At 36.7% G+C, this 19,979-nt stretch overlaps 1 protein-coding gene across 2 annotated transcripts in view; it reads right to left on the bottom strand.

Annotated features, from left to right (window-relative positions):
- gnai2b (guanine nucleotide binding protein (G protein), alpha inhibiting activity polypeptide 2b) overlaps positions 1–19,979 on the bottom strand; it is a 36,666-nt gene that overhangs the window by 1,466 nt on the left and 15,221 nt on the right. Inside the window, exons 1-8 of one of the 2 annotated variants that reach the window (XM_055022685.1) lie at positions 16,163–16,196; positions 12,839–12,881; positions 10,359–10,500; positions 6,987–7,147; positions 4,566–4,694; positions 2,137–2,266; positions 491–644; positions 212–404 (exon numbers count right to left, since the gene is read on the bottom strand). In XM_055022685.1, the coding sequence (XP_054878660.1) occupies positions 214–404; positions 491–644; positions 2,137–2,266; positions 4,566–4,694; positions 6,987–7,147; positions 10,359–10,500; positions 12,839–12,881; positions 16,163–16,169 (957 nt within the window). In that variant the 5' untranslated portion in view covers positions 16,170–16,196 and the 3' untranslated portion in view covers positions 212–213. Of the gene's footprint in view, positions 1–211; positions 405–490; positions 645–2,136; positions 2,267–4,565; positions 4,695–6,986; positions 7,148–10,358; positions 10,501–12,838; positions 12,882–16,162; positions 16,197–19,979 lie in introns of those variants that run through there. The other variant, XM_055022676.1, reaches the window with a different exon arrangement.

Below are 19,979 nucleotides of genomic sequence, written 5' to 3'. Positions count from 1 at the left end.
TATTGCAAAACAGCAAACAAATTTCCTTTCCTTATGAATGCACTACCTTGTGTTGGTCTATCACGAAATAGATAGACCAACACTAAACACATTTAGTTATTGAAATTTGACATAAAAAACGTTAGATGGGTATGAATACGTTTGTAAAGCATACATATTTTTTTCAGAAGGCAGACACTTTTCTGCAACTCCTTTCATTCTCATGTCTTACCTTTAGAAAAGACCACAGTCTTTCAGGTTATTCTTAATAATAACATCAGTGACAGCATCGAAGACAAACTGAACGTTCTTGGTGTCAGTGGCACAAGTGAAGTGGGTGTAAATCTCCTTGGTGTCCTTTTTCTTGTTCAGGTCCTCAAACTTGGTCTGGATGTAACTGGCAGCTTCATCAAACTTGTTGGCTCCTGGCAACAACAGTTAGGAAAACATGAATTATCAAAGTTTTGGGGTTGATGTTCGGCGAGATGTTGCAAGGGTTAATGATGTGTACCTGTGTATTCAGGGAAGCAGATGGTGAGAGGGCTGCGAGTAATCTTCTCTTCGAAGAGGTCCTTCTTGTTGAGGAAGAGGATGATGGAGGTTTCTGTGAACCACTTGTTGTTGCAGATGGAGTCAAAAAGCTTCATACTCTCATGCATTCGGTTCTAGACAAAAGAAAAGATAGTCATGGTCAACAGTTTCAATTAGAGCCGAGTACTACTAGTAGTGCTTGGGTAGCTTTTAGTAATGCTAAAAGACATTTTGGGTTATGCATTCATAAGGTATGTAAATACAAATTTAAGTGTGATGTAAAGACATAAAAATAAAAAATAAATAAATGAGTTATTTGATCCAAAAATGGATCTTGCTTCAAATGGAAATCTTTTAAAGGGGCATTGTTATGTATTTTCCAGGCACATAGAGCCATTTTATAGCACCATAAAGAAATAATCTTACCTTTAGTAGTTTGAAAAATTCTGTATATATCAAACATAACTCAAAATTTGACTTTGCAATTTAAAGCATTAAAATTGGCTTTGTCTCTTTAAGAAGCTCCTGCTCTTTCTGACTCTCCGCCTTCAGTACGTCATTGCAACAATGCCTCTCCGTTATGCCTTTGACAGCCATTCATATTGTGTTCTGAGAAGCAGTTTGCATGAGGAGCTCAGAGGACCTGCAGTTTCACCAGGTCACCAGGTTGCCCCTGCTGCTCCTAGTATGGTGGAGCCCAGTTACCCCCGAATGGGTGCTGAGGATTTCTCTAACGTACATGAATACTCAAGGGATGTTTTTAACGAGGCAATAATACGTGCTCACTGACATTCAAACTGTAATTAACCTGTTCAATACAACACACCTTGTGCATCGTCTCCAAACTCCTGAATAAGTTTTGCTTCACAACACTATTAAGTCTACTGTTATCCTTGCTGCACCTTCTTCTGCCCCAAGATTTCCTTCCACTAAACTATCCGTTGATATACTGGATACAGAACGTTATTAGCAACCAATTTCATTAAAAATGTCCTTTTCTGTCTGTCTGGTGCTGTCTTTTTGTAGGACATAATAAAAAAAATTTGCATGAGAAATCCTTTTTTATTTGAACTTGTGTAATATACTAATAAAGTCATACACTGAATTTGGGTTTTTCATAATGTCTAAACTGTAATCATCAACATTAACAGAAAAAAAAACATCTTGAAATATAACAACTGTGTGTAGTGAATCCTTAAAATATGTTAATGTTCCTTGTTGAAGTGAATTCCTCCAATAAAAGTCCAGTGATATTCTAGCATCTTGAAACGCACCTTTAAAACAAAACTACATGATTGCAGCAATGCCTCTGAGCTTCCACCAGGGGGCAAGGTTGTTTCATGCAATAATTTAAACGTGAGGATAAACAGAGCAGAGATTTTGTTGAAGTCTTTCCCCAAACCTTTCCTAGTCACTCAGAAAACACCTATTAGAAATTGTACTACATACTCACACTCCAGATTAAAGTTCAATGAGCCAATTTTACAACCTGGGATTGGATGTTCTCAGGTTATAATCCAGAGTTCTGCCCATAACGCCTTGCAGTCCAGCAGAGCCTGAGCTGACACCAGATAAAGAGCAGGTTTGTGAATCTAGGAGAGACCAGAGGATGGGGGTTTTTCTTACCATCTCTTCATCCTCAGCCAGCACCAGGTCATATGCACTCAGTGCAACACAAAAGATAATGGCTGTTACTCCTTCAAAGCAATGAATCCACTTCTTTCTCTCTGACCGCTGGCCTCCCACATCAAACATTCTGCAAGGGAAAATTTCAGAATAAAAGGATAAATTGTCTGCTTGTATAAGATGTGGTTAATACAGAAAAAGGACACTGAAGAGAAGCTTAAGGGAAGAACATCTGTGGGGGACTGAAGGAGTAAGTTAGTCTGATCATACTTTCATGAAGTTGCTTTGAGAGGGAAAGTGGTGACGAAGTGTAAATATGTAAAAAGAAGGGAATGAAGAAAGGCTATGAGAGACAGAAGCTGCCTTATATTGAGAGTAAGATGTTAAATGGAAAAGCTGAGCGTAAAAGTTGATGGCAAAAACTCCTCTTCGTTCAGGACGTTGGTCTCATTGTTATTGTTGTTCTGAAGTGTAAACAAAGCTGATGAAATCTAATAAAACCATTTACACAAACCTGTGTAAACCAACTCCCTTCCCCAGTTTTTTCTGTCTATGATAATTGACGGAAAAGGAACCAAACTATAAAAAGCTTGCTTCCTGCTATCGATTGTCTTTGTGTATTATTCAGGGTGAGTACTGAGACTGAGACTATGGGTAAATGTCAGAGTTTATCAGGAGGCTGGTCACACCAGAGACCTTTAGCTTGAGCTGCCTTTTTAATGAATTCACTTCAGTGACGGAAAAGCATTTTAAATCAGCAAAACATTGTAGTAGGTGTAATGTCCTTCTATACCTTTCCCTCCATTCTCCAGTATTTAAACCACTTCCTGTCCTCTATAAGAGCCGTCCCTATACATCCATTACTAACCCACGCATAAGTGCTTCACCTGGGTCACAGCATATTTTATGTAAGACCAAAAGCAGTGCGTCATGTAGAACCTACTAAATGTTACCACTCAGTAGAGCTCTTGTTTTATTGAACAAGAGCGACGTGGGCAGAATCCGATTTATTTACTCTGCTCTGAGAGCGATAATGATGGCTGAGCTTTTAATTTCTGTCATAATTTGGCTTATAAGTGTTGGAATTGCCCATTTTACACCAGCATGGATTGCCACTTCTAATGCTATTAATAACAGGACCATTATATTTTCTGCCCAAATGTGTAAACAATGTGCACACTCTTAATCACGTAAATGCAGCAAAAGTATTCATACCCTATTGACAAACTACAATAGGGTTTGTAAATCTGAATTTTTAATTATTTTATTTTGACTCAAAGTAGTTTGCTTTATTGTGAATTTGTTAGAAAAGTGCCGGAATACAGCTAGGAGCTATACTATGTGTAGATTGTGTGAATCTAAAATGAAATATTTTGAAACCTGAGGAGGTACATAACACAATTCTACTCTGAGGTGGAGGAAAAACATCTGAGGGTATCTTGTGTGTACATGCACTATGCATGAAGAAAAACAAATTCTCTACATCATCAACCCCATGATTAAACATGGGGGTGGTAACATTGTAATATGAGGAATGTTTTTCTGCAGTTGGGGTAAGCAAGCTGGTCGGAGCTGATAGGAAGATGGATGGTGCTAAATACAGGGCAATTGTTGTAGAAATCCTATTATAGGATCCAAACCACAAGAAAGTTGGGTGGCAGTTCCTTTTCAAGCAGAACAACAGGACTTAAAATAAACCTAGAGTTGGGAAGGGTTAGTCAAGGCGTTTTTTTTTTTAAATATACATATTAGAATGTGTTGGACAAAGTTCAAACCTAAAGTCAACTTAAAATATGTGGCAAAAATGATAAAATATCAGTTTACAGAGGCTCAAAGATGAGGCTCTGCACAAGCATTTCAGCCTCCAAAGATATATCAAGAGACCCACTGACTGTAACTGACACAAAATGTGTGGAGAAGACAACTACAGTTCACAATATTCACATTTTGATTTTGCTTTTAAATAACTTTGAAAACTCTATATCAGTTTCTGTTTACTTCACAAATTCTGACAATTTGTGAAGTACTTCACAAATTCTGAAGGCAGCCGGTCTTTATATTGATCTCTGTAGACTTTACTCCCAAATGATTGCAGGGTTCTCTTCCAAACTATCCAGATAAATAAATCCAGAGCTGGGAGCGATAGAAAATTCTTATTTCCAAGAATCCCAATAAAATCTATCAAAACTTGTGGTGGAAAAATATTGAGAATATGATCACCTTTCCAGAACACTGAGATTAATGTTGGATGATGATGATGATAGAATCGGGTTCGTTTGATCAGCAGCACTTGGCTGCAACAAATCCTCAGTTACAAAGTTTCCCTAAGTGTGTGAATCTGCCGTTACAATCTGAGAAGCACTGTGTTATTATTGATTTTGTCTGTCCTTTTTGCATCCACCAATCAAGTCACTGTGCTATGATCTTACTTGAAGTGCAATTCCTTGAAGGTGAAGTGAGTCTCAACGATGCCGGTTGTCTTAACCCGAGTGCGTAGCACATCTTGCTGGGTGGGGATGTAATCTGCTTTAGCTATCCTCTCCAGATCATTCAGGTAACTAAGAGACAAAAACAGCGATCAGGAGCTCAACGCAATTTCTAACACTTGAGGCGAAGCAAAACAACAATACATGCAGGCTTATGTGGTGGACAACACAGAGAGCAATAAGTTCATTAGGCTGCAACCCAAAGCACCCTGAAAGCTCTAACTTCTTAGAAAGACTTTGAGTGCTTTTGTACATATGAATGTGCAGTTACAGTGTTGTAATAAATGAATAAAATGTATTTCTCATGTTAAGACTCAATTGCACTGGTTGCTGGTCTGCAACTTTATCTTCTTGCTAGTTCACTGCGGTGATGCTGCAATAGAAATAAAGAGAAGCGTCTTCCGAACAGATTTTACTCTGTTCACAGAACACCTGAACATGCAAAAAACATTGTCTTTATTCCTTCACATGTGCTGCAAATCAACACAATTAAAGGACATAATTAATTAGTAGAACAATCCATATCAGTTTTTTAAAACTTTTAAATCCATCCATCTTGGTGCAGTCTCCCAACATCAGTCCAGACTTATGCGTAAGTGTTTTGTTGTCTGAGTGCAGCAGTATGTGCAGAATTGATTGTGCAGCCTTCTCCCCAGCTGCTTGTTGCTGCTAATGGTTTTCATGCTCCAACGGGTCACTTTGTGAGTCTTGTGGAAGATGAGGCTCTGCACAAAAAATGCAGCTCTGACTCATTCACACACATTGCTAACATTTAGCTTACCAACCAACAACACACAAATAATGATATATATTGCAGCTACTTCTCAAATATAAACAAGATTTCTCAGGGGAAGAATTGTGGCCTTATATGTACAAATGTTGTGTTTGATAAGCGGAAATGAAAAATCAACAGTGAAGCAGAAAGTTTCAACATATAACTACTGACTGAAGGTTTCATTAGTCAGTTTTAAACAGCCCTCTCATTTTTAAATCTACTTAAAATGCATCTTTGTGACATTTTAGGAAGTTGCAGTCATTGTTGTGCTTGTGAAAAGATGGTCTACAAATATCATTATCTTGCATTATGAGGCAAGACAGACTGAAATGCAAAAATCAGAGATTTTCCATGGCGATAAAAAGATAATTTGCTATTTTTCTCATAACTGTTATGAATGGCATGTTATGATGATCCATGTAAAAATCATCATTTTGTGATTCTCTTACTTGTCAGAAATATTGTAAAAAAATTTATATATATATATATATATATATATATATATATATATATATATATATATATATATATATATATATATATATATATGCATTGCAAAGACAATCAATATCTTTTTATTATATCCTCTTTGTTATTGCAGCCGGTTCTCCTAAATAATTTCTTGCAGTTCCTCTAATTTCTGACAGATTGCTGGTCAGTAGGGGGGCGTAGAAGAATCTTTGCTACATGCCGCTCTGGCTGACCCACTTACACAAGTTTTGCATCATCTTCCAAAGACAGCTTGAAACTTTAGATGTCCAGCCACTCTACACTTTGTAAAAAGAAATGGATATTTCTCTCATTGATCTCTCTGTTCTTGCTTGTCACAGCCATACGGTTTAATATTTAATGAGGTGTCAAAACCTGAAAGGCATACAGGAGAGAATAAAACAAACAATTTCCTAAATATTCTCTCTGTTCATGATAACTACTCTCATACTATATTCCTCAGGAAGCTAAAATCTATAAATTAATTCCAAAAGGCAAAAAGAGCCACTTGTGAGTATTAATGTATCATCAGTCCTGAAGGAAACACTTAATGTCTTCATTGCCAATGAAAAAATACGGTATATTTTTCTTCTTATCAGTTTTCAACATTAAAGATTAAGCCCACAGAGGAAGAAATGACGGGTAAATGGAAGTTATTGGCCAATTTCTCTGGTCTCCATTACTCCCCTGGAGAACTAGTGCAGGTTTTCACAACAGCTCATATCATCAATGCTCCAAAGAGAATCCATCACAATGCCAATGAATCGCCTCCTCCAAGGCAGCAGGTTTAAACAGTCATTAATAAAACATACAAATTTGTCAAAACTATAAATCCAGTGCAGGTAGAATATTCCATATGCACTTTTTTTTAAATCATTAAATGAGTACTTGAGTTCAGAGGCAATTATCTAAGTGAGAATTGTCACAAAGCCTTTACAGTCCCGTCTAAATAACAGTTTCTGCACAGGCACAATGTTCAGAGTTTGATTCTCAAAGTGGCAGATCAACACCCAGCTGAATTATTACATTTTCTTTGCAGAGACGACAGTGTGTAATTTTCTGATGCATCACTTTTACATGAAACACCAATCCATACTTACTACGCTGCTGAGTCATTGAGCTGGTATTCTCGCGACCTCGTAAAGCAACTCTGTATGCCGCTGTCGGCCCACAACCGCCTGATCACGTTGGCCAGGTCTTCAGGAAGAATGCCTTGCTCCTCCGCAGCTGCAGCGAGAGCGAAAAGCTGCTGGGCATCGTCCTTCAATAGAAGTAATGACAATTATGAGTTTTCCTTGTGGAGAAGTTTTAAGGTACTATGCAAAAATTTAACCTGGTACACGAAAATATACAAAAGTTTGTGGGCTATGACTTATTTATAAATGATCATTTGTTTGATAAGAAAAAGGCTGGACAATAGTATTATCTTTGGGAGAAATCCAAGGCTTTATAATTATAATAATTTGTTAAGTGAAAAAAAGCACACTTGGATCCAAATCACTGAAAAAAAAGCCAAAATAAACATTTGGGAGTCAAACATTTGGACTCAGACAGGCAGAAGACAATAGATGGATGGATGATGGGAATAGAAATGTTTCCTGTATGGTTTCTCTTTTTACCATCCATATCCAGACCTTTTGACCAGTATGCAAAATATCACCCAACTATAGCTACAAGTTTAAGCTACAGCCAGGGAAGCAATATGGATATTAGCAGCAGTTGTTCCATTTTACTTAAGTCTTTTAACATATCTATCATTAATTACCTTCTAGATCATTTCTTTTCCTATATTCAGCAGAAAATATATAATTTTTTGTAGTGGTATTTAGTCTAACAAATGTACTCGACTTCAGCAGCTGTACTGTACATATATTCACATATATATATTATATATTTGGCAGACCAAATGGATGAAATCCAAGTGGAAAATTGATTTCACGAACATTTTTGCACTTGTGTAAACTGGAATTGCACGATGTGAGCTTGCTTGCGTGCATTCACATCTCAACAGAGCTGATGTATCCAAGTGCAGGCAGGCTAACGCGCTAATTGATACGCGTAGGAGTGTGAGAGTGTCGTCACGTACACAGAGCCATTTAACAGAAAGGCTGGTGAGAAACAAAAGCAACACACACAGAATTACACTACAGCAGCGTCCTCAACCTTCTGATTACAGCTTCAGTTTCTGAGCGCATACGCTGGCTTCACTGTATGGACACACAGTTCAGTCAGGGTTGACTGCAACTTTTCCTGGGTTGCAACAAGTCTGCAGGATGCAGCGGACAGCATCTCTACCTGGAATTGTGAATTTTCCATTTTAAATTTAGCAAGGTTGAATTGTGTATATTTATGTCTAAAAGTCATATAATGAAAAGAGTGAGCTTTGGTAAATGAATCATAATTAGGACTATACCACACAGTTTTACAACATTATTAGCATAATAATGAAGGCAATTCCTCATTCGTTTGTATGCAAATTTTGAAAAACCATCACAGGTCAAAACAAGATGACAAAAACAGGAACAATGCAAAAGGTATTTGCAAAAAAAACAAAATAATAATAATAATAAATACATAAAAATAGGTCTTGATATTTGGGACTCACTATAAACCGATCTAAGGTTTGTTTTGATGCAATTGACCATTGGATCGCCTTGACTAATTCCAGCACGATCCCAGAAACTTTACGTTTAAAGACTACTGCTGAGTCTTTAAACTTTTTAAAAGGGATTTTGAACTTTGTCCCTCTTTGCTTTAGACACAATCAAAATATTCAGGCATACACTTAAGTTATTATAAAGTTTATGTTTCTAATCCTGTAGCTGTACTTATTGTTTCAGTAAAACATTTATATTAGTATGTGTTCATGTTTCCTGACTCCCCTTTAGTTTTTTTTTTTAGGCTATTTTGTTTTTTGGATTTTATTTATTTCTCTGTGAAGCACTTTGAAAAGAGAACTGGTGAAAAGTTCAATAAAAATAAATATTGTCTTATTTGTACACTTGGGTTTGGCTGGAAAATGGAGGAAGCAGAGTAAAATTAGACTTCTTTTTTGTGGCATCACCATAACTAACGAATTAATGAGTCCTCAGGCATGCATGGCAGGACATCTTCAGCATGCAGGACTGTGAGTTATGAACCAACCCCAGTGACATAAACACAGTCATCAAGTTCTCCTTCAGTTTAGTCATTTACACAAAACCTCAGGCAGTAAAATCACAAGGTGGTGCAAAATAAGGACTACTTTAAATCCCCAAATAAACAAGTTATGTAAGAGTCATTAGTTACAACTCGTGAAACACACACCAGTACTGACAGGGCCACAATGCCCAGTGTTGTGGTGTTGCTATACTCAAATAGTAGAAAATAAGCAGCATGAGACGTAGTTCAGCTTCAGTTCTCTCTTTACTCCTCTCTTCTTCTCCTCATACAGCATATCTTAGTCACATACTTAAGAGCTCCCCCTTCTGTCATTCCCATGCAATAGCAGAACATAACACCGAGGTAGACCCGACAATGACAGGAGGTCATGGATAGTCATAAAATTATAATTCATTGCCCTAACAATGCAAAATTTAACAATGCGACCATGTCTGGACTCTTCCTGCTACAGCTGGGCAAATTAAGCAGGCTATCAAATTAATTCAGCTGCTGATGCTATGGATAGCATCTGTTAGCACTTTTGAACATACCCAATCCCCCCAGAAGACACTACTTCTGCAGTAGCTGCATGTATTTATAAGTTTCAGACTCCAACGTGTCTATTACAGCTCTTAGAGAGAGCAGATCAAAGATGGAGGGGAAGATGAATTCAGTAGGGCAGACACCGTTTCCCTGCAGGTTGCAGTGATACATCAGAGAAGAATCACACCATGATCCAGTTTCCACCACATCAATGTTTCTTCAGACAAAAAAGGCTGCTGTGAACAGGTGCGTGCTGGAAACCACATGATCCTACGTATGTTTTCTGGCACAGCTTCCCGCTGTTATTGACTGAGCAAGAATTGCCAGGAGAGTGTGAGAAACAGACCTGCTTTCCCAGAGGCGTCGTAGCCTTGAAATAATCTTTGAACACCAAGTTGCACTGGGGTAGGTCTAAGTCAGGGAGTAAATGTTATTTTACCGTGAAAATAAGTGGAGCATGCAGCTAAGCTTGGTAAGGAGTGGGTTTCGAAGCAAAGCTACACACTGGTGAAATTGGTCAGGGGAAGCATATTGTGAGCTTTAAAGTCTGAATTAGACACAGAACTGCAAGATGGTGTGGATAAAATAGTGTTTGTTGAAGCCAAAGGGAGACCTTGCTTAAGAACAACAGCTTCACACTGGATTTACTAATTATAATTAGGATTACTTGCTTTCAGCCTGGCTGTTTACATTGGAGCATTTGCTAAGAAATTAAATAATGTGTAGATACATTTACATTTTTGACAAATATTGGACTTTGATCAGTGTCTTGCGTTTGTGTGTCTTACCGTTCTGGCAGGGTCACTGTAGTTTATCTTGAGGCTGGCCATGGCTTTAACAATGGCCATAATCGACTGGATCGTATTACTGTAAACAACTGCTCTATACTGCTTACACTCATCTTCTGAGTAGCCGTCTTCATGGATGATCCTAAAATGTCAGAAAAAAACATGAAGCATCTGTGGAAAATAATAGAGAAATTCAAAAGTCCACAAAGTAAAGCAACACTGCAGTTGCTTTTCTAAATTGAGGCCTCACACTGTCTTTGCTGCTCTGCAAAGACCCTTACAATTATGGAGTATCTCTGCAGAAATAGTCTTCTAACAGTGTTGGCACAAATACAGCTGGTAGAAATAAGGATTCACACACATTTTCAAAATTAAATGATGTGGTCAGATTTTAAATATGTAGCTTGCAAGGAAGGAAGAAAGAAAGAAAAGAATAAAAGAAGAAAAGATGGAAGGAAGGATAGACAGATAAAAAATGTTTATCTTGTCAAACAATGTTTATCTTGCCTCCACACACAGTGAGGATTAGAATAAACAAGATAGGAAATTCTCAATTTCTCACTTGTTGAGAACTGCACCAGAGTGGAGTCACAAAGTCTCCATAACAATCATCCATGTTATGGTTTTATCACACTTCTTTATCAGGGGCAGAGGGGGCAGAAATTGTAAAAGGTTCTGCTTTTACAGCCAAAATAAATTTCACACAAAGCAAGTGTGGCTGTACCATGTGTATCAGTGTCTAATTGAACATGACTTTAACAAACCTGTGGCACAACATCAGATATGTCTAGAAGAGTTCAATGGCCATGGCTGGTCAAACAGCCAATGATTTAGTGGATCCACAATTTTAGTATTGATTTTAACAACATAGATTGGAAATGAGCATGGTAAAAGGTGGGTAACCATCCATGCAACCAGTCAATAATGTGTCAGCAGTATCACATTAAAACTGGCAACAATGGCCTCTAGTACTTTGCTTGAGGGTCAATAAAGACTCAGCAACTGACCTCACAGGTGTATGATTACACTGTCAGGGAGAAAAAGAGCAAAACAAGTGCTGGAGGAACACAAGAGTACAGAGAGAGGTCTCACCACCAAGTTCAATTTCTGAGGTAACAAGCAAAATAAAGTATCTAAAGCAGATGCACAGTGAAGTTATACAGTTATAGAGTGACTACAATGACAGCACTAAAACTAACATGTTTTCAGCTTTGCAATCAAAAGGTATTCTGCATGCTTTGCAACATTTCACATCAGGTTAATTACGCTTCTGAAGTCAAATCAATATGTTTCACAGTTTGTGTTCTAATTAGCATTTGGTTACAGCATAAATTCATGGAAGATATGTGTGGAGCAATCTGATTTAAAATGTGAGGAAAGCAAATACTGCTGGGTGGGAGGGAGGGAAGCAGATAGGGAGGAATAGATAGCGAATGAATGGACAGACAGATGTGCTGATGAATAAACAAACAAACAGATGATGATGAGACGAGGAAGAAAGTCAGGAAATATTGTCCTTATTAGTCAAGCAGACCATGAAAAAAACATTGAGATAAAATTGCAGAGAATGTAAGAACCAAGTCTTAAAGACATGCAGCAGTTTGGTAAACACTTAGTTGAACTGCATCATCTCTGCAGCGTTCAGCTGATGCAGTATGGTGGGACCATCCCTTGCAGCACTGTAATTGTAAGTAAAGAATAATGGAAGTGCTTGCCTTTCCACACGTGCATAGACATTTCCCATCAGACACATCAGACTGCACAACAAAGTGCTGAAAAAGCAATCTCAGATAATATTCTCTTGATTCTAAAGTGAAGCTGCTTGGTGGAATAAACTGAAGTGATTAATGATGACCAGAGGTAAGTTATAATGAGATCTCGTTTGTTTTAAGATGTCAGGATTGTGGCTTTTCTAGCTTCCTACAGGCTATTTCTGTGTAACAGATGGATATCATGTGTGTCTCACATGATGATTTATCCATGTGTCTGAATGTATTAATTAAATTATTTCAAAAACAATGGATTGTTTCCACTTGCTGCTCATAATAAGTGGATTCAATGCCTGGTTAGCCCTGAGGAATGTGAATAATTTAGTTTCCTCAGCTGTGCGCACGTGCGCATGTGTGTTTGTGGGTTTACTGAATTCTTCACAGAAATAAGTACCTCTATGTTTACAGAGTTATCTAACAAACATAAATTCTTAAAAATAAGTGCGCAGAATATCCCTGGGAATCATATTGGAGGAATCCAAATGTATCTTAACTGACAATGACATGGAACTGTAAACTATTGCTGTTCTGGTTTAAAACATTTACAATCAGAGAAGTAACTGAAAAAATATAAATGGAGTGGTAAAATAGTTCAATAATCATTGAAGTGCTTTCCGTTACTGTACAGGACTCATGTCAGGTAAAAAAAAAAAAAAAAAAAAGAAATGAGCAAAAGCAAGAAATGAAATAAAAATATTGTTCTTAACTTACTTCATTTGCTTTACAATGGTGCTCTTTCCAGACTCCCCAGCACCTGTTGAGACATTAAAATGTTAATAGTTACAAATAGTGTTGTCTTTGCTATATAATTAGAACAAAGTTGTGTCTGAATGTATTAGCTCCCATAGATAAAACTTGAGCGACTGTTCTGCTCTGAGAACATGAGTGACCCAGTGATGACCTGGCTCTGGAATCAGTCTTGTCCTCTGGGTTGTTCACGTTTATTTATGTTCCCATTTGTGTGAACATGAGCCACAGAAACACATGATCTTCCAACATTAATTCCAATGTTTGTGTTTTTTTTTTTTTAAAGAAGAGTGCAATCAATAAATAATTACAAAATCTTATCTTTTAAATTGTACCATATTTTTCCACCCTTAAATCTGTTCAGCAGCTTCATAATTTATTTTCTTGTTTTCTTATTTTATTCTGCACCTCAGTGAAATATTGACATGTTTTATCTATGGGAGCTAAATCATGTTTAGTTTTCATAAGCTAAAAGCTGATAAAACTGTTTTTAGTGGAAAAAAGATATTTTAAGTTAATTAAGTTAAAAATTCTTTATGAACAATCAAATATGTAATAAAGTTATTCAGTAAATAAAAGGTGTTAAAAATTTAGGGTGGCAGTTCTTTGACACTTTCCAAGCGCTGTCAGAATCAGTTATACCTTCTCATTGCATCTCTAGAAAAGGCACCACCATAACCCACCAATAATCAATGATCATCAAATTCACACCAAAACAGTTGTTTTGTTTGTCTGTATTATTTTTTTATACAAACTATAAAAGTTAACTTTTCAAAACATTCTTTATTATTTGATTTTTCACAAGTAATGTATGAAAACTAATACTTTAAACCTAGCAGATTAACTTTAATGAATGATGAAGAGCAGGTTTTCTGAAATCAACCTGTTTAATTTAATCATTTAAGCATCATGTCTCCAACGTGTTTTTATTTATTTATTTTAAATCGGAAAACTTGCTTAAATTTCCAGTTTTGCCCAGCTCTCCACTTCCATAATAAATAATCAAAGACTGCCTTTGGTGAGATGAAGAAAAAGTTCTGTAAATGCATAATCTGGCTTCAAAGCTCAAGTTTAAAAAACTGTCCTGTGTAAAGAGAAAGTGGAGTATTATTCCCACTGCAGAGACACACTCACAGTGAAGGTCACCTTCCTGGCACAAAAATAAAATGCTTCCATTAATATTTGAAGCCTAGCAGGAGGTGAACGCTTGTAAAAAGGAAGAAAGAGATGAGGCTCCTAATCTTTCTCCCAGGGTGGTTTATGAGAATAAGACACTGTTCTACTGCTTCAGGGGGAAATTTTCTGAACCTCTATCAGATTTTACAGGTGAACATCAGCTTGTTGCAAATTGAAGGAATAAACCGTGCAGACTGAACATTATTGTTGTCATACATTCTTTGGGCTGAAAGTCAATTATGAAACAATTCCAAAAATAAGTCACCATTATTTGGCTTTCTTAGTATTCAAAAAAAATAAAGAACAACCAAAATGTATTTTGCTGCATTTCAAGGTATTAATACTGTGTTTGAGATTTAAGATCGAGACTATAAGTATTGTGAAAGGGAAGCTGCTGGTGTTCTTGTCGTTATGTCTTTTTTTTTATTACACAGCAAGTCTAAGTGCTACACAAAAACTGTGACAAAATAGAAACAATTTATGGAGCCGTTGACCTCACCCCAACCCAGCAGCGGCTGCCTCTTGGTCCACAAATATCAGCTAGTGACTACAGCTGCCTCTTTCAGAGTAAAAATGTCTGAGCTACAAGCAAAACATCCTAAACAATCTGCCTAATTTTGAAACATTGTAATTCAGACTTTTTTGTTGCAATGACATAATAGAAAAAAGAAAATTTCAGCAGTGCTAAAAAAAATTAAATTTGATCAATTATTTAGATAAAGGAGAGGTGGAAGATCACTTTTTACTGATAGCCTTGAAGAATTAGATTTTTGGGAACCGTGACCAACCTGGGCCACAGCCATGTTGTTTGCTATAGTTACATATGGGATCATTATAATTCCACATCAAGGATGCAGTGAAAAAGGAAGTCAGAAATAGATGTTATCTATGCACAAGATAGTGTTAAAACTGCAGCGCAGATAGCTACTACTGGAAGTTAAAACAGAAGTGGTTTAAGTAAAACTGAGAAACGTTGCATCTAAAAATGTATTTAGATCCTTTTGTTGTTTTATTACTATGCAGTAAACATTTCGGAAAATATTTCTGTATGTCAGTATTCATGCCACTTATGCTACTTCATTACTATTGGTTAACATCCACCATGAGAAAATGTCTGCCTGCCAAGAGTCACATTCTGCCAGGGTTTATAAGAGGACAAGACCGATAGACCAATGGATATTTGCTAAATAAAAGCTAAATGTTAAATTTAGCTTTTATTATCTGTAGTCAAAAACACCACTTTGTGATACTGAATTTGTATCTGGCTCTCCAGAGAAAAGTTTATTTTCTGCATGTCTGATTAGAACAGAAACAAGAAAAAAGGACAAGTCTGCATGTCTTTGGCCAAAAAAATGATTGTTTTTTTTTTTTTCAAATATCCTATGTTGAATATGTAATATTTAATGCAACCAATAATTGATCATCAATATTGACAATTATACAACAATTGCTAACCATTGTAACTGAAGGTATAATGGGATCAACAGTAAATTCTGAACTATTTGTAATCTTTTTAACATCTAACATATTACAAGGAGTCTTAAAGGTGATCATCTGTGTAAGCAGTTTAATTTTTAAAATAAAAACAAACAGTGTAAACATTAATTGATCACAGTGGGACACAACACAACAATTCTCATCTCCGTATGAGATAGGGACACCAACAGTCAACGAAGCTTCATTATGAGGGGACATAAAATGTTGAAGTATATTCTAGCACTGAAGGATATAATTATGGTTTTATAAAACCATAAAATGATTGCTGATATAACATATTAAAAAGTATTCACATAGAGCTAAATAAAAAACAGAAATATCTCCACAATTATCTGTTTTGCATAGAACATTAAATGAGTTTGATTAGAAATGCCACATGGAGTCAGGCATTTGGTACACAGTAGGGGCAAGTCACTTACAGACCTTGAAACTTTGACTTTTTATTGTTGGCGCAGCAAATTCTGGATTGCTTTGTGATGAGGATAAGACAACATCATTTCCATTTTCTGCTTCATTACCCACACCTATTTGTAGTAGTACCCATGTTGTTTTCCAGTGAGTGTCAAAAAACGGGATCAGTGATAAGAAAATCCAACTAGCATTTCATTCTCTCACCAGCCATGATAGGTGCTGAGCAGCTCTCTCAGTTTCGCACTTCTGATGACACAGAGTCTGTTGAGTAAATGGATGACATATTATGATATTGAGCAAATAAATTTCCACCCATCCTTTCAGAGTACAAAACAATGAGAACTAGCTCAACAAAAACAAACAAACAAAAAAAAAGATGTTTGTCTTTTTGGTTGCCAAAACGTCTCTGGTTTTAAATTACTATTTAAAACCAGAGAGGACACAATTTTTTATTTTTTTTTAAAAGGATGGTATGTATTTTCCTGGCACATAGTGCATTTATAGCACAATCAAGTAACTATTTTACTTTCAGTAGTTATGAAAATGTTGGCTTAATCAAACATTTGACATCTTGGTAATGGGCTTCTGTCTCTTTCATAAGCTTCTACTCTTCTGACACTCCATCTTCAGGACGTCTTCACAATAAATCTACTTAAAATGTCATTGACAACCATTCTAACGGCTTTATCCAAAAGCTCAGCAGACACAGTTTCACCAGATATTTGCTAATTGCTGCTGCCACTAGTCTAGTGGAGCAGTGTGCAGGAGGCACAGGAGAGGGTGCAATTCCAAGCAGAGGCTTTGTATGAGCAGGTGTTTAAGCATTCCTCGATGGCTACAACAAATGATTCAAGGATTTCTCAATCATGAATGAGAGAATCAAAGCAACACTCCAAGTATGATTTTGATGGTGACAGAACATCATAACATAATGTAAAGCTAAAAAAAGTCAATCTTACCTAATACCTCCTCATTTAACAGTACAATACCCTCACAGCTGGACCTACAATCAGTCAATGTCTGATGAACATGGAGTCGTACTGCTCACTCACTGCATGCCCTCAGGGAAGGGTTTATATTGGGCCGGATGTCTGCTTCTTCATGTTCAAATCACAGTTTGTTGGGGGTGGATGTGGATCTGAACTGACATAGGTTGGATGGTGAAACCTGGTATTCAAATCTAACAGTATGAGTGTTATTAATTAGCACACAGCAGTGTGCAATGCACATCCTCCGTTTGGTCACTGAAGCAAAGGTGGGCAATAATACCATGAGAGAAATGTCACTGTCCTTTCATCATTGGCTAAAGCATCACATGCTGACTTTTCTTTTGATCCAGAGTTCAGCACTGGAGGTGTGATTTTATGCAAAGTGAATCAGAGTAAGACATAGACTCATGATTCAGACATTACCCTGAGCCTGTAAGTTACAAATTACCACAGTGATGAAAAAAATTATACACAATGGAAATCATATATTAAATGTAAAAGAAAAAAAAAAGATTATTTTCAGGAATCATATCCAGGCTTCTGGGGACTTTATAAACATAAGGTCTTTAATGGTTTTAACAATAGAATTATGTCAGATTACAAAATGTGGGTGGAAAAAGATCTACAAGAAAGACAGATTTGGTTGTTTATAAATATTTCCACCCATGAAAAGGTGAACAGTAATAGTGTGGAAACTAAAGGAGCTCAATTCATCACTCTGCCAAGCATGTGTATCGTGCTTGTTAATCAGCCAACTGGAGCAAATAGCACATGGCTAATTGAGCAGCTAATACCAACTAGTTACACTGCCAGTATTACTCAAAAAGGAGCAGAACTGCAAAAAAGGGTTTATCGTTAATGTAATTAGACCCTGGAATCAACTCAGAATTTCAGTAAGTCTGTGTTTTAATATTGTTACAGATCTAATAGTCAATGTATGATCATCAGAGTAACTAAACAGCATTGCTGTTAGCTCTTTCTATAATAGGAAGCAACCAGACTTCTTGAAAATATTTCACCTCTCATTCCAAAAGGTTCTTCCATTTTGCAGCTGAGTTGTGAGTAGCAACAAACACTTTTATTCAAAATCGGAACTGGAGAAATGCTTCACATAAAAGGGTATAAAGACAAATACATTTCTATTTTAGCACCAGAAATAATAGTATATAGTAATATAAATGATTAATTTTACTATAGCATTCACATACAAAAAAATAATAAGTTGGTGATCAGCACACTTGCAGCGTCCATAGACATCAAAACAAAAAGACTCATTAAATAAAAGCAGTATTAAATTCAAGTGGCTGTGTCTAAGGCTGAGAAGCCAGGACAGGAAGAGATAATGCCATGCTTTTTATGGCTTCTGCATGCTACTAATGCTCAAGGGAAGAAGCACCAGTTCTTTAAAAAGGAAGTGGAAAACCTCCTGGCAAAGTGTCTCTTTAGATAAAAGGAAGAAATTGCATGACTGAATGTCAATGAAGGATATCTAGGCCTACACGAAACCCAAAACGCCACCAGAGCAGGGGGTGAGGGGAATCCATTATGATCAGGTGACTTCCTGAGGTCTGCATTTGGTTCATGCGCTTTAATTACAAGTCTCAAGCCAGGACAGGCCATATTATAAATTGGCTGAGAATAGCAGTGTGCAATTGGGAGAAGATGCAAATCATTTCGGTGTAGTTTGGAGGGCACAGATTCCCTTTGGAAAAGCTGAGCACTTCATATTAACTCTGTGTGGGGTGAACATGCAGGCCAACTAGTATCTTGCAAAGAAACCCCTAACTATAAATCCTATGCAGGAAAGACGCTAAAAACTGTGTGAAGGAAATGCAATGTTCCGATTGTAATTCTGATTCCAGCTTCTACTGGTCAGGTCGACGTACCATGAGCAAGGCACTTAACTTTAAATTGCCTTCTGGTGAGTGCATAAATGTATTAAATATGTGCAGGTTGTGAGTCTAAATGGGTGAATGTGTCTAATATCAGGAACCTTGAGTTCAGATTATTTGTATAGCATCAATTCACAATAAATGTCATTTCAAGATGCTTTACAAAAAAAGTCTTTGCAATCCAATCACACATTCATTCCAAATGATCACCTTACAGTGCATTAAGCTAAGTTCATTATTCAAATTAATATAAAAGGCTTTTTTTAAGGAAAGCCAGCAGACTGCATCAAGCAACTGACTTGAAGCATTCACTCCTCCTTGATGAGCATGTAGCGACAACATGCAATCACTTGCACTGACTTTACACCAATCCTTCATGCACGTAAAAACTGGAGAAGACAAAACACCCACTGAACAGGAAGAAACCACCAACAGAACCTGGCTCTAGTTTCAGATAAATTTAGTCAATTTATCTTTTTCTGCCTTGAAGCTATAAACTACAATTAATCATAAATTTAGGAGCACAGGCAACATCACATTCTACACATAAAGGAGCGATTGCTATAAAATGTGATTTTAATACTGTAAGAAAAAAGGATGAAGTTCATTGGTCTCAAATTTCATTAGCAATTAGCACGATTTGTGATGTGTTTGAATTCCAGATCATATTTAGTCTGTGATTTACAAAATGCTAAAGCTATTTTGAAATTGACCATGTTCCACCGCAAAGATGGAATCCACCAAAGATAGGACAGCACAATATTGCAACACAACCTTCCTGTTATCTTATTACCTCTAGCACTTTATTGCAAACTAAATGAACTGCAGATATGACTTAATATGTAGTGGGAAACAATTTCCTTTTACAATCTGACTTCTGACTTACAATCTGACTAATTAATATTGAAGATACTTAATTTTGAGATGCTTCATTCGGTAACACCACAAACACAAACACTCAGATATCTGAGAGCATTAAAATGTAAACTGCATTTCAGAAACAACATCCTGAAACTAATTGAAACATTTTCTCTTATTAAGTTGTGCATGTTTGTTAATTTTGCGTACTTCTAGCACAGGTTTACAATTTGTTCAGACATATCCATGCAACAGAGGGACGTGATTCTTATGTTTGCATGC

Source organism: Poeciliopsis prolifica, unplaced genomic scaffold, assembly GCF_027474105.1.
Source record: "Poeciliopsis prolifica strain line A6 unplaced genomic scaffold, Auburn_PproV2 SCAFFOLD003, whole genome shotgun sequence".
Classification (NCBI taxonomy): Eukaryota; Metazoa; Chordata; class Actinopteri; order Cyprinodontiformes; family Poeciliidae; genus Poeciliopsis; species Poeciliopsis prolifica.
Note: the sequence above shows the minus strand (reverse complement) of the source record. Positions and strands in the feature narration are given on the sequence as shown.